This window comes from Giraffa tippelskirchi, chromosome 4, assembly GCF_054371585.1.
Source record: "Giraffa tippelskirchi isolate mGirTip1 chromosome 4, T2T-mGirTip1v1.2.pri, whole genome shotgun sequence".
NCBI classification, from domain to species: Eukaryota; Metazoa; Chordata; class Mammalia; order Artiodactyla; family Giraffidae; genus Giraffa; species Giraffa tippelskirchi.
This window is the reverse complement of record NC_137278.1, coordinates 741121-755608: the sequence shown is the minus strand read 5'-3', so window position 1 is coordinate 755608 and position 14488 is coordinate 741121. Positions and strand designations below refer to the sequence as shown.

The 14488-nt window shown below is 66.2% G+C and overlaps 1 protein-coding gene and 1 long non-coding RNA gene across 9 annotated transcripts in view; one reads left to right on the top strand and one right to left on the bottom strand.

Moving 5' to 3' along the window:
• Positions 1 to 14488, bottom strand: part of EXD3 (exonuclease 3'-5' domain containing 3) — a 76009-nt gene that overhangs the window by 6056 nt on the left and 55465 nt on the right. For 5 of the 7 annotated variants that reach the window (XM_081593305.1, XM_081593310.1, XM_081593306.1 and 2 more), the window contains 3 exons: positions 12868 to 12921; positions 12599 to 12730; positions 378 to 471 (listed from right to left, as the gene is read on the bottom strand). In XM_081593305.1, the coding sequence (XP_081449431.1) occupies positions 378 to 471; positions 12599 to 12730; positions 12868 to 12921 (280 nt within the window). Of the gene's footprint in view, positions 1 to 377; positions 472 to 10603; positions 10673 to 12598; positions 12731 to 12867; positions 12922 to 14488 lie in introns of all 7 variants that reach the window. The other 2 variants (XM_081593311.1, XM_081593304.1) reach the window with 1 other exon arrangement.
• Positions 8686 to 13040, top strand: LOC145546440 (uncharacterized). 2 transcript variants are annotated; one of them, XR_014082949.1, is made up of 4 exons: positions 8686 to 8990; positions 11074 to 11146; positions 12231 to 12791; positions 12883 to 13040. It is a non-coding gene; the product is annotated as an uncharacterized LOC145546440 (long non-coding RNA). The 2 variants fall into 2 exon arrangements; XR_014082950.1 differs by lacking the exon at positions 12883 to 13040 and having other exon boundaries at positions 11737 to 12791.

The window sequence follows — 14488 nt, the reverse complement described above, 5'->3', positions numbered from 1 at the left end:
AAGGGCCAGCAGGTGAACACGTGTGCTCTGTGAACACGGCTGAGCGTGCACAGGCAGGCGTGTGAGACTGCATGTGCCGCTAAGCGTGTGCCTTTGCTGCAAGGTGCACGTGTGTGTGTGTGTGTGCACGTACACTCTACGCGTGGGGCGGGGTGACTGAGCAGGGCCCACTGGGGAGAAGGTAGGGGCCATGACCCCTGGGGCCCTGAGGGCCTGAGTATGTAGGTCCCATGGGCCAGAGGCCCCAGCCCCCTTCCCGGCTCCAAACACTGGCTTCCCCCCGCCCGCGGGCACCGCCCTGGCAGCCGGAGTGGGTCAGCCCCAGGAGCACCCAGCAGCAGGGCGGCCGCCCATAGGACCCCACGGAGCCCACTCACCGGCACCGCCGGGGCCTCCCGGGGGGACGCTGAGCCACACCAGCTGTTTCATCATGTCCTTGGAAACCTTCAGGTACTGGTCACAGTTGCAGGCCTGGGGGGCAGAGTAGGCGCTGGTGCCGCGGGGCGTTCTCGAAGCCCCTCCGCCCCCAGCCCTGCCCTCCCTGTGGCTCCGGCCCGGCCCAGGGGGTTTCACAGACACATGACGTCTCCCTCCTCTCACTGCAGGACACAGGGCACACCACCTCCAGGGAGCCCTCCCCCATTGCATCGGCTCCAAGTGGGCCCTGGGCGGCCTCTTGCAACTGCTGAGCCCCTGCAGGACTCTGCCACCACCCAGCGGTCCTCCCCAACCCCAGAGCCAAGCCTGGGCCCCTGATGGCTCAACACTGGTGGGGGACGGAGGCCCAGCATTAGAAAGTCGGGGGGGGGCGGCCCTCAGCTGCTCTGACTCCTCAGCCCATTTTGGGGCACGCCAGGGCCATTCCGCTGTCCACGCTTCTCAGTGACACCTGGCCCTGCCTGTCCCCGGGGGCTGGCGCCATCTGTAGCCTGCTGGGCACCGAGTGTGTGCAGGGCAGGAGCCCAACCACGCAGGGTCCTGGTCTAGGATGTGCAGTGAGCTCCTGTGAAGACCTTGGCTCAGCCCCCGACCTTACCACCCCAGGGGTAGGATGGGCCTTCCGATGCAGCCCCCCATCACTTCATGATGGCCACTGCCTGGCAGGGTTCTAGACACAGGATTCCCAGGGCCAGGCAAGGTGGGCCAAGCAGGAGAGCGGGGTGGGGGCATGGGTGACTGACCGGCTCCCAGACGGGCACACAAATGCACCCTGTCAGTGAGGGGGTGAGCCGGTCCCTGGGAAGAGAGGTCCTATTTGGGACCCCTGGAGCCACAGTGGGGGGCTCATGCCCCGCCCACACATGCCCTCTTTCCCCCCAAGCCTTTCATCATGGAGCTCGGCCTCCAGCATCACAGCCAGGGGTGGGCAGGTGCCAGATGGGCAGGGCCGCCTCTGGGGGGCAAGGTTGATTCCCCAGAGCCCCTCGGAAGGCCTCCCCTCCCGCAGCCAGACTCTGGCACAGGGAGACACCTGAGTGCTTCTCTGTTCTGGTCGCAGGTACCAGGGGCGACCGGGCAGGAGCGTGGGCAGGGCCCTGGCTGCACGTCAGGCCCGTGGGCACTCCAGGCACAGCTGGGAAGGAGCTGGAAAGAGGCGGGTCAGCTGGCCTCTGGGCTGGGCTGCCTGCCTGGGGTGGGGCTCTCCCTGCCCAGGCCCCCCAAGGGTCAGCACCAGCAGGTACGGGAGCCCGCTGGGGCGGGGTCCTCTGATGGGGTCTGCACTCTTCCCAGGACCTGGTGGCGCGCGCCCGAGGCGGGGCGCCAGCTCACGCTGAGTCACGCGCACAGACAAACGCTCGGTGCCCCGCGAGGCCCGCCCCACCCTCGGGAAGCGCCGGTGCCGGTTTTCCCACGGCTGCTGCCCACGGCCGGGCCTGGCGGTCACCCCTGCCCCCACCGCCACGCCCAGCTGGAAGAGCCGGTTCTGAGCCGCCCGCCCGCCCCGTCTTGCGGTCCCGTCTATAGGAGGGCCAATACCCAGGGCCTCCCTGTCCACCTCCTGTCCACCACAGGGTCCAGCTGCCCTTGCCTGGCACCGAGAGCGGAGCTGGGGGCTGACGGCCCGTCCCTCTGCCCCACGAGGGAGGAGCCCCTATTCTGAAGGAGCTTCCCAGGGGCTGAGGAACCTGCTCAAGGTCACCCATCCGCTGGCCGGACGCCTCCACCGGTCAGGGTCCTCACCCCGCTGTGTGGGTGTAGGCAGGTGGTGTCTGAGCCGGGCCCATTCCCTGCAGGGGCTGTGCAGACCCCAGGCTCGGATATCAGCGCATCTGGGCAGACACCAGCGGGGGGCTGTGGGTGCCCTGGACAGGCTGCACAGTGTGGTCTCCCGGGTCCTCGGGGTCTCTGGGACCCCATCTGGGCTGGGGGCCTGAAGGCAGGGCGGGCCTCCACCCCCAGAGCCTGGCCGGGTGGGCGGGGCCGGGTGAGTGGGGGCAGCAGAGGCAGAAGGCTCCTGGCTCCCCGTCCTGGGGTCCGCCTGTGCCTGGCTCCCACGGCACCCAGGCTGTCTGGAGCTCATGCCCGCTGAGCTGCCTGACTCAGGCCCTCCTAGGCAGGGCTCGAGTCCATAGTCAGGGAGGCTGCTTCCCCGGGGTGAGGCTGCCAGCAGGGACCAGCCCAGGGCTGGTGGTGGCCCAGGACCCAAAGCCAGGCAGGCTTGGTCAGGTGGCCCGGCCTCCACAGTCCTAAGAGGGTGGTGAGGGGCAGCTCCGGCCACTTCCCTGGGAGGCACCCCAGCCCTTGATGGGCCTGGCGGGTCTGTGAGCCTCTGAGACAGAACTGGGGAGGGGCGGCTGAAGAGGCGCTGGGACCCCGCCCATGAGCAGGCCTGCTCTCAGCTCCGAGCCCAGGAATCCCAGCCGCGCTGCCCTGCCCGGGGCAGCGACTGTATCCAGCAGCGCCTGCTGAGACGGAGGTCACGGGGTCTGTCCTGAGCTGTGTGTCTCCAGGCACGCCTGCTCCCACCAGCCCTGGCTGCACACACGCCAGAGCCCACGGTGTGTGCTGTGCCACCAGGTGGGGGACAGCTGGTGCACGGGGGTCAGGAGCCGGGGGAGAGCTGTCACCGTGGGCCTGGCCAGGCCACAGAACCCAGCGGGAAGGCCAGGCGTGCGTGCCAGGGGCCTTACCCTTACCCGTGCTCCTGCCCATGGGCTGAGCGCAGCCCTGTGCAAACTGCCTGTGAACAGGCCTCCACCAGTCCTGGGCCAAGTCAGGGGCTGGGGGAGTGGGCCACACCGGGGGCCGCCAGGGCACAGGGCATGAGACAGAACCAGTGCTCCTGAGGGGGCAGGGCCGCAGGCTGGGAGCCTAGTGGAGGGATCCACTTCCGAGGACCTGGGCAAGGCTCCCTGCCCTGCCAGAGGCAGGCTGTGACTGTGCTCCTAGTAGGCCGGCGCCCTGGGGACCCCCACAGCCTCCGCTGCCCACCCCCAGTGGGAGCCAGGCCCTCCACGATGGGAGATGCAGTCAGTCTGGAGGCCCCAGAGGCAGGGAAGATGGCTTGGGCTGAGAAGCTGTGACCTGCTCTAGAATAATGCCAGTAGGGCTCATTTAGAGCAAATTTACAGCAAAGTATAAAAACGTAGAACAACATAAACATCATCTTTGCACAACCAAGTGGCAAGAAAAGCATGCGTGGGCCGGGGTTGCAGACGCCCTCCGGCACAGTCTGCACTTGGCAGTGTCTCCCACTCGTGTCAGAGGCCTGGGGGGCGCAGCGGGTCTCAGCTGCAGGACACCAGTGTGTTCCCGGGCCCTGGGCCCCATCTGGTCCTGGCCAAGCGCCACCCGCCCCCCCGTTCTCTCCTGAGGTCCTGAGACCGCTGGGTCCAGAGGCCTCCCTGGGCTGGTTTGTGCACCATGGCCTGCAGAGCCGCCCCAACAAATGGTGCTGGGCGCAGGAACAAAGGGCTGGTGTGAAAGACCTCAGGGTGGGGGGCAGGCCTGACACCCCGTGCGTGGACTGGCGGCGACGGAGGAAGCAATTAGGTGCTGCCTGGGTCTGCCCTCCACCTCGCTCTCCCACGCTGTCCAGCGGCTCTGGAGGGGCTCCGGGTCATCTGTCGGCTCCGAGCGCCCAGGCAGGGCTGCGCGCCTCCTTGCAGACCAGCCCCGGGCCCCAGGCTGGGGGCTGGGAGCCCTGATGCCCCTCCCCGGCCCCGGCCCCGGCTGAGCCCTCAGGCGCTGGGGTAGCGACCCCCTCCCCGCCGACGCACGTGGGGGCGGCAGGGCCCAGCCCAGACCTGCGGGGAGGTGTGGGGTTGGGGTTGGGCCTGCTTGGGGAGGTCTGAAACCCCAGCCAAGGCTCTCCTGACCCGTGAAGCAGGCTCCAGCCCCCAGCCGGCGCCTCTGTCCCAGTGGCTGGAGACCCAGGCCTGCAGCCCCGCCCCCCGGCCCGGGGAGGTCAGTTCCCACAGGCCCCGCCCCTCCCCCACCGGGCCCCGGCCCGGCCCCTTTGTGGGGCCGCAGATGGGGCGGGGGACGGGCCTCTGGCGCTGCCCGCACCTCGGGGGGAGGGCCGGGTGGGGGCCTGCAGTGTGAGAGATCCCGACCGGGCTAGGTCCGGGCTGGGCACGTGGACCCCCCTCTGCAGGAGGGTGCCTTGGAAGCACCCAGGTCCTCGGGGTGCAAGAGCACCTGCCTCAGCGCAGCTGTGTGTGCGCGTGTGTCCGTGTGCGCACATGTGTCCGTGTGCGTGTGTCCGTGTGTGCACGTGTCCGTGTGCATGTGTGCACATGTGTCCATGTACGCGCGTGCATGTGTGCACGTGTCCGTGTGTGCGTGTGCACATGTGTCCGTGTGTCCGTGTGTGCACGTGTCCGTGTGTGCGTGTGCACATGTGTCCGTGTCCGTCTGTGTGCGCACATGTGTCCGTGTGTCCGTGTGCGTGTGTGCACATGTGTCCGTGTCCGTGTGTGCGTGTGTCAGGTGAGGACACCAATCGGCAGGAGCGGCGGTGCCCTCCTGTGCACACACGCACACCCGGGGCGCAGAGGCGTGTTCCTGGGTCTCCACTGTCGGGTGGGAGGAGCCCTGATGGGAGCGAGGCCTCTGCAGGCGGATGGGGAGGGACGGGCAGTGGGGACAATGAGAGGAAAGCACGTCTGGGGCCGCGGGCGGAAGATAAGCGGGGGTCCGAGAGGCAGGCCGGACGACAGGGGCCCGACTGAGGGGCAGCCCAGCCAGGGTCTCCCGGCCCGGCGTGGGTCTGAGCCCCACCCTCAGGCTCCGGGCCGTGGGCGGTGCCTCGGGTTGGGGTCCCTCCTCACCCCCCCCCCGGGGTCCCTCCTCACCGCCCCCCCGCCCCCGTGCCTTGATCCTCTCAAGCCGTCCCCTCCTCTCCCAGCCGCAGTCACAGCCCAGGGACACTATGTGGGGACAGCGGGCTGACAGCCCAGCTCAGGCCGCCAGGATAAGGCCCCACATCTGCTCACCTGGATGGTGAGGTCCAGGCAGGCGGAGGGCTGTGAGCAAGGCCCAGACAGGTGGCGAAGTCTTCCCCAGCACCTCACACCCCAGAATCTGACAGGGGACAGTCACAGCCCCTGGGGGGGGGGGGCGCAGGGCCGACACGCGTGTCTCAGACCGATGGTGGGAGTGTGCTGGACGCTCGCATCCAGCAGGCTAAGTCCTCCCGTTTGCCAAGTCCAGGGACCGGCTACCGGGGCCCTTAGGAGCAGAGGCAGTGAGGGCTGCCCGGGGACCTGCTCCCAAGTCGGGGGGCCCCAACGCGGGGAGGGGGTGTCGCAGAGCTCAGTGTGCCCAGCGGACAGGCAGGCATGGCCAGGACCCTCGGTGTCTCTCTGAGGCCAGGGCGGGTGGGCAGCCACAGGCCCCAGGGTAACTCAAGTAGAATCTGGGTCAGAGAATGCGGCCGGACTCGGGCCCTCGGGCGGTTCCCCACCCCCATGGGCCCCCTCAGTCTTCCCTGGGCGGCAGGTCCCTGGGGCTCCACCCGAGCAACGCCCAAGCTGGCACACTGTCCCCTCCCGCAGCTCCTGGTTACCCCACCGGGCAGTATGCGTCCCTAAGCCCCCCGGGACCCCAGCCCTATGGCCACCCAGCACCCCACTAGGCGGCACACAGCCCTCCCATTGGTCCCCTCGGGCGGCCGTGCCCCTCCGCCGTCCCCAGGAGCCCGGGTGGCACCCCTTTCCCGGGGCTCCCCGGCAGCCCCGGCGCGGCAGGCGCGGGCAGTTCCCAGACGGGGGAGGGGCGCGGCCGTGAGAACCGCCGGCGGCGGGCGCGTGGGAAAGCGGGCGGAGGGGCGGCGCGGGGGGCGGGGCGCGCCTGGGAACGGCCCCCGCCCCCGCCGGCCTTTGAAAGGGCCACTCAGGGCGCCCGGCCCGGATTCAAAAGCAAACGGCCGCCCGCCCGCCCGCCTGCCTGCCTTCCCCCGCCGGCGGGGGCAGAGGCGGGGCGGGGGACCCCAGCCGCCCAGGGCCCTGTGGGAGGGGGCGGACGCCAGCCGGCAGGAGAGGGGTGCGGGCTGGGGAAGTCGGGGAGGGGCCGCCCCCGTGTGCCCCTGCCACAGGCAAGTGGGGCCTGGCCCTCAGACAGCAGGGGGCCTGTCACCCACAGATGGCCAGCTCCTGCCCCCGTGTCCTCAGCCCAAGGAGGGCGAGCCCCAGAGTCTTCCTCCAAAGGATGGCGGTATTCCAGGAACTGGGCTGGGGGCCTGGAAGACTTCCTGGAGGAGATGGCATCTAAACTGGGGCTTGCCAGGCCTGGTGGACAGAGCGCCTGCTCAGGTGCTGCCAGAGCTAGGGTGAGATGTGGGGTCCCGTGAGGTCAGCAAAGGCTGGCACGAGCCAGGTAGCTGGGGGTCCCCGGCTCTTCCCCTTCCTGCCCGTCTCAGGGCTACTGAGTCAGGCCAAGCAGGAGAGGACCTCTTTCCACCACCAACCGCACCGCCCAGCCCAGCTCCTCCACTTCTCGGAGGGACCCCGACAGTGCACCTTCCCCTGCCCACTGCCCACCTTCTCCTGAGGCCCCGCCCCCCGTCCCGGGCTGGCTGTGGGCTCACCAAGGTCCCCACCCGCCCGGGTCAAGGCCCCACCAGCCACGGTGCCCCACCAGCCACCCTGGCTCCCTTGAGACCTTCGGGTCCACCCTTGCCCCCAATGTGCATCCGATGACTGGCCCTGCTCAGGGAGGTGGGTGGGCAGAGGGGCTGCCTGGCAGGGGGCGGGGAGGGGGTCCCCTCCGGGGTCCCCTCCCCCCAACTACTCTGTGCGGCCAGGGAGGGAAAGGTGGCCAGGTAGGGGTGGGGTGACGCATGCCTCTCCTGACGCCTGCCCACCCGTGGGCGCCCCCTGCACGGACCATCTAGCCAAAGGCCACTGCCCTGTTAGCACATGGATGGACTCCTCACCGCCTGGCAGGCCCTAGTCTGTCACTCCGAGGACCCTCCCACACCCAACCAGGGCTGCCTACCCCGAGGCCCCGAGCCTGTCCTGCCTGCTCCATCCAAGGCTGAGGGGACAGTGGGCCAGGTCCCTGGGTCTGTCCGGTCCTCTCTGCCACTGACCCCAGCAGCAGGAGTGGGGTGGGGAGGGCGGAAGGCCCGCGGGGCCCCTGCAGGAGCAGCTGGTGATGAATCTTCCCCTGCAGACCCCGAGGCCTGCATTCACATGCTCTGGCTCCTGAGCTGTGAAGTCTGACCTCTGCGGGAGGGTGTCTCCCGCCCTTCAGCCAGCCCGGCCGTGGGAGACCCTCGCACTGAGATGGGCCCTCTTCTACCCGCCCTGCTGTCCCGCGCGCCCCTCACCCTGAGGAAGGCCGGTCCTCAGCGCCCTGCCCTCCTTGTTCCTCTCAAGCTCACTGAGCGGTGGGTTTAGAGCTGGCCTTTGATACGTCTGGGCATCCCTGGCGGCTCAGGCAGTAAAGAATCCGCCTGCAATGCGGGAGACCTGGGTTCGATCCCTGGGTCGGGAAGATCCCCTGGAGAAATGCATGGCAGCCCACTCCAGTGTTCTTGCCTGGAGAATTCCAAGGATAGAGGAGCCTGGCGGGCGACAGTCCATGGGTCACAAAGAGTCGGTCACAACTGAGGGACTGATACTCTGACACGTCCAGCCAGTGGCTCCTGCTGACTCAGGCGCTGACGTGGGCTGGGGGAGGGGGCAGAGGAACAGGAGCCCCCAGACTCTCGGCTGCCCTCCTGCTGCCCAAGGTACCTTACTGCCCCCGGGCCTGAGGACCAAGCCGAGGGTACCAGGCGGCCCCCAGAGGCCTGTCCTCTCCCGCCCGCACCGGCTCCCCTCAGGCCCACGTCACACTGGCCTGGCGGGGGCCAGTGTCCTGGTCGAGGCCGTGGACTGCGTCCACCTCATGGGTCTGTGTACTGGGAGCTGGGCATCTCGGGCACTGGGGCCCATCTGGGCTACACGCCTGTCCTCTGCCAGCTGAGTCTGTGCCCCCGGAGTTCCAGTGTGTGCCCTCCAGTGGTTAAGAATCCGCCTTGCAAAGCAAGGGAAATGAGAAGAGTCAGCTGCTCAGTCGTGTCCGACTCTGCAATGCCGTGGGCTGTGGACTCTGCCAGATGTCCCTCTGTCCACGGGTTCTCAAGGCAAGACACGAGTGGGCAGCCATTCCCTTTTCTAGGGGCTCTTCCCGACCCAGGGATTGAACCCTGGTCTCCTCCATTGCAGGCGGATTCTTTACCATCTGGGCCACCAGGGAAGCCCCAGATGTTCACTTTCGTAAAGGGCCGACCCGCTTAAAGTTGGAACTCTGAGGGCACAGACTCATACCGGTTCAGTCCCTGGTCTGGGAAGATCCCACATGCCTTGGGACAGCTGAGCCCACGCGCCACAACCCCTGAAGCCTGCACGCCTAGATTCCGTGCTCCCCAACGAGAGAGAAGCCGCTGCCACGAGAAGCCTGAGGACTGCAGCTTAAGAGCAGGCCCTGCGCATGGCAACGGAGACCCAGTGCAACAACAAAATGTTTGTTTAAAGGGAACATCTGTCAACGTGCAGGAGGTACATCCTGGGGGGACCCCAGACAGGAGGTAGGAGCCCCTCTCAGGAGCACATGGTCAGGACCAAGGCCCAGAGAGGAGTGGCCTTAGGACAAAAGGAGCCAGGAGGTGGGTGCTTGGTGGCCACCTGCAGTGAGCTGGGCTAGGGACCACCCCGGGCACTGAACCGGGCCCCCCGCCCCGACCACTCCGGGGGCCTCCTCACACGTCTCAGACAACACAGGCCCCTGGGAGCTCTGCGGGAGGACGTGAGGCCCACGTGGGGCAGGCACGTGGACAGACTGCCGGCCGGCCGGCACCTGGGGCGGCCCGCTTCAGGGCGAGGGTGTGGGCGTTGCTGTCATGCCAGCCATGGGGCCTTCCTAAAGAAGTGGGCCACCAGGAGCGGGGTCCTGGGCCAGGGGGGTCCAGGTCCCCAGGCCCCCAAGAGCCAAGTCCTGGGACCAGAGCTGGGCTCCGGTGGACCCGGGGCGTTCCTGGAAGGGGAGGAGTGCATCGGGAGGGGGGCCCTGTGGGCTGTGGGGAGGCCTGGGGCGATCTGCTGGGCCCACCTGACTGCCACCTCTGGGGGCTGTGCTGAGCTTGCTGACGGCCCCGCGCCCTGGCTGGCATCCCGAGTCTGGGGGCACGCTGGGCCCCCGTAGCCCCCGCCCCTGCCCTGGAGGCCTGTGACAGGCCCCTCCTGCGGCCTCGGGAGCCAGTGGCCGAGGTCCCTGCCTGCACAGGGTGGGGCCCCTCCTCCCGCAGCCTTTGTGCCTGCGTGACCCCGGGGGCACCGAGTGTGGGAACGGGGCTGGGGGCTGCACAGCACAAAGGCTGGGGAGGGGCGGGGTCAGGGCCGCCGCCTCTTCCTGTCTGTCCCCACGGCTGCTGCTGCCCCTCAGGACACAGGGAGGGTCTCCGTGCCTGGGGACGGGTTACTGCAGGCCTCCGGGCTGTGGTGTGGGTGCTGGGGGCCGCTGGCCCAGGGTCCCCCTCGCGTGCTCAGGCCCTGAGAGCCCTCGCTCACCTGGCTCCCCACCAGATATCAGCCCGGGCAGCACCCTCCTCCCTCCCACGGCCTCTGCCCAGCACGGGGCTCCAGGGGCCGTGAATCTGCCCTGAGGCCCCGCCCCTGGCTGCAGGCTCCTCCCCCAGCACCGCCCCAGGGGACCCCCTGCTGAGAGCACCCCCCCATCCCCACCCCGAGTGGGGGTGACTGTCCTCCTGGAGGCCTCTTCCAGGGGCCGACGTCACTGACCCCCGCAACACCCCTCATAGGGGCTGTAGCCCACTCCCCACCAAAGAAGAGGGGGCCGCAGGGACGGTAAAACAGACGTTATGCCCGACCGTGCCTGGGTTCCTCCTCTGGGACTTTTTTAAGCTTAAATTTCTTTGATAAGATCCTTTCCCAGGGTGGACGGCACTGGGAACGTCCTCCTGGCGGACGTTCCCGATGGATGGTCCCAGGCCCGTCACCAGCTCTGGGGGTCACGACCCTGCCCTACTGGCGGGATCCAGTGCCCCTCGCCCTCTGGGCCCTGGGGTGGGTGGCCTACCCCCCTACTGCCAGGGGCCGCCTCCGCGTGGCCGGGCTCACCGCCCCCTCCAGCCTCACTTGCTCCCACCTCATACCCCGATGTGCAGCCCCAAGAGTGGCCGGCGGGCTCTGGGAACGCTTCGTGTGTCCAGTGGGTTTTCCCTCTGGGAACAGCACCAAAATAGCAGAAGGAAGGAAAAGAAAATGGAAACTCAGCCTGGCGGCGGGAGCTCTCCAGGGAGGCGGCCAGCTCTGGCCTGGGCAGGGGCGGTGGTGGCTCTGAGCCAGTGTCCAGGGAACTCAGGCCCTGGGGGCACAGGATAGGACCCTGCGGGCCGAGAACCGCACGGAGGCGCTCCCTCGGTCAGTCCTACGCGTGTGGCTCTCTGCTGGCCAGTGGCCAGTGGCCTCTGATGTCCACACGGGCTCAGGGGCCACGCTGGCCGGGGCCGTGGCCTCAAGCAGGGCAGGGTCCGCAGTCGCATGGGCCCACTGGTCACCGTGCCTCGGGCCATCAACTCTGGGCATCCGCGCAGCCCCTTTCCTGGGCTTCTCTGTCCTCTAGTGGGAGGCCCTGAGGCCAGCCCGGCTCAGGCACCAGACAGGGAGCAGGGTGGCCAGTGTGCTGGGCCGGGAAGGTAAGCCATTCCCAGCTACCGCGCTAGGCTGAGCTCCTGGGTGAGGCTGGGAGCGTCGTGGCCAGGGGGCTCTGGGCGGGGGGAGGTGGGGTGCATGGCCTGAAGTGCCCTGCCCTGGGGCAGGTACCTGCCCGTCAGCAGTGAGTGTCCTCTACTCACGGGGACCGGCCGCATGGCCGAGAGCCGCAGTGGGAGCTGGCCGGCGTGGGCCCCTGCCGCCCAACGCTTCCGTGCTAAGAGGCTGCGCGCAGATTCAAGCACCCTAGCTCTCAGGGACCCCTCTCTGCGTGTGGCCGCACCTGCCTCCTGGGGTCCCAGTGCACAGCTGCAGATGCCCCCAGACAGCTGTCTGCCACCTGGGGGTCCTGCCCTGGGGTGCCCCCACCCCACCTTCCCCAGCAGCTGAGTCCCGCTGGAGGCTGCTGGACAGCCCCGGGCCTCAGAGGCTCCGCAGGGGACCACTCCCGACAAAGACCCACTGGGTGCCGATACCCCACATCCCTCCTGGGCTGCAGCCACAAACTGCGCACACGGTCTCTGCCTGGCGCCTGCCCCCTCCCAGCAGCCCCATGTCATCCTTCCACTTTCAGTCCTGGGGCCAGGGACCTCACCCCTGTCCTCATCACCCGCTGACCATGTGTGCGACGCACATCACCACACAGGGATGCTGCTGGCAGGACCCCAGCTGGGCAGGAAGCCCCTTTCCTCCCACCCCCCACGCCCACCCTCTGGACCAGCCTCCTGAGAGCCCAGACCCAGGACTTCCCCTGCCAACGGCTTGGGCCTCAGCCGGAACCCTGGGATCCTGGCCCTACCCTTGAGGGGTGTCCTGGACCCTCTGTGCCCCACCTTCGCCCCCTGGCTGCCGCCACCACTCACCTGGGCAGGTCTACCACTGACTGCAGGTCTCCTGCCTCCCATGGCAGCCGAGTCAGAGCTAGCACCTCCCTGGACCCTGCTGCCTCCAGGACTGTCTCCTGTCCCGGAAGAACTCACTGCACCCTCAGGGTGCAGCTCTGCCCCCTGCCTTTGAACTGGTCCCACGCCACCCCTGGGGGTGTCCTGAAGCCTGGCCCCTCCACAGGGCCCCCACTGGGGCAGGGGAGCAGGGCCGGCATGTGGCCCGGACTCTTCCTGCGAAGGCAGCAACCACCCTCACGGATCTGAAGGCTCCACGGCTCCCTGGGGTGCCAGTAGGGTGTCCTCCCAGCTCCCCAACTCCATTTTCTCAAGACGATGACGCACCACCAGAGGGTCTGAAAAGCTGCTAAAAATGCCCGCAGGCTCCCCCAACACCCTGGGGTCTTTACCACACGTGCACCTTCCCTCCTCCCGAGGAAGGGGTTGGGAGGAAACGCACAGATCAGGTTGCTGCTCCCTCGAGCAGCAAACCATGGCCCAGCCACATGGCGGGGCCTGGCGCCTCCCGAGCCTGGGGCCCGCGGTGCCCACCTGGCAGCGGCTGAAGATGTCCGCGGGGGTGACACGCACGTTGAAATGCCTGATGACAGCCTTTGCCTGCTGCTGGGCCTTGAGGGAGCAGTCCACCGCAAGGCAGCGCCCAGCCCCGACCTGGGCCCGGAGCTGCGGACAGAAGCAGCCTTCGCGCGGTGGCTGGAAACCAGGCCCCCCGCCCCCAGCTGAGGTGATGCCCGGGGCGGGGGCAGGGGAGGGCAGCCTGGGACGACTGGGCTTCAGCGGGACCATCTGCGCATCCTCACCTTGTGGTATGGCAGCCCCGAGGTCAGGATGACCCTCCCCTCCTGCCTGGCAACCTGTGCAGGAGGAAAAGTCGGCAGGTGAGGCTGGCAGGCCCACTCCCAGGGCTAGGCACCCCCCCCCCCCCCCGCCATCACTGCTTGCCCCGTCATCTGAAAGTAAAAGAAAGTGAAAGTGTTAGTGGCTCAATTGTGATCAACTCTTTGTGACCCCATGGACTGCAGCCCACCGGGCTCCTGTGTCCGTGGAGTTCTGGTCCAGGCAAGAATACTGGAGTGGGTAGCCATTTCCTTCTCCAGGGGATCTTCCCGACCCAGGGATCAGATCCAGGTCTCCTGCGTTGCCAGCAGGTTCTTTATTGTCTGAGCCACCAGGTTCCTGCAGCCTGAGGCTTGGCATCAGGGGCTGCGATAGATTTGGTCTTAGAATCATGCAAACATTTCACAGAATCGCTAACAAAATTAAATTTAAAAAGCCATCTTTATAAAGATGAAAAGAAGATGAAACAAAGGAACCACAAATAGAGACATATTCCAAAGGACATGAAGCCACAGTGAACTGACCATGTAACTCTGGGGCCACAGACCAAAGTGAGAAACACCCTTCAGTAACGCGACTGTTGGTGACAGTGACATCACATGGTTATTCTGAAACGTCTGTGTGTGAATTGTGACATAAAACAGGTGGGTAATGCTGGTGTGGTGTTAGGATTGTTCAGCTCAGAGAAAGGAGATTTGGGAGAAAATTAAGGAGATCACACAGTAAAGCCTAGATCTGAATGGAAAACTTCAGATGGGTGTTATATATTTTTGATGGACGTTGTGTTAGTCGCTCAGTCATATCTGACTCTTTGCAACCCCATGGACTGTAGCCCGCCAGGCTCCTCTGTCTGTGGGATTCTCCAGGCAAGAATCCTTGAGTGGGTGGCCATTCCCTTCTCCAGGGGATCTTCTTGACTCCCTTGATGTGTGTTATATATATTTAGAAGTACTTCATCACTCTGCCCACCGCACAGGCCTAGAAACGAGAACCAACTCTGCAGCCATGAGCACCCTCCTGCAGGATGATTTCTAGACAGGGTTCATGCTAAAAGGAACTGGGAGTTTTGGAGGAATAGCTGATTCTAGATCTAAGCAGCTGGAGCATCTCTTTAGATGAGACAGCAAAGAAGTTATCAAAGTCTACAAGGATCACGTCAAAAGGGCTCAGGATCCACTGGACCCACCCTACATGCCAGGAGGGGCGCCGTGCGTATCAATGAGGTGACAGCTGTGACGTGTCCGGTTTGGTTCCTTTTCATGTGTTATCTTTGGAGAGTGTGAGAGGCCAGCTCACTAGCGTGAGAGCTGAACACTGCAACTCTGGGAGGGAAACGCCAGGGATAGTCATGACGTTGTATTTGGCAACAATTTCTTGGCTGTGGCACCGAAAGCAAAGACAACACAATTAAAAATAAATTGGACTTTGTGAAAATTAAACAACTTTTGTACATCACAGGACACTGCCAAGGAAGTGAAAAAACAACCCACAGAATGGGGAAAAACATTTGCAATTCATATATCTGATCAGGGATTAACATCTAGAATATATAAAGAACTCCTACAACTCAACGGCAGGAAAAGC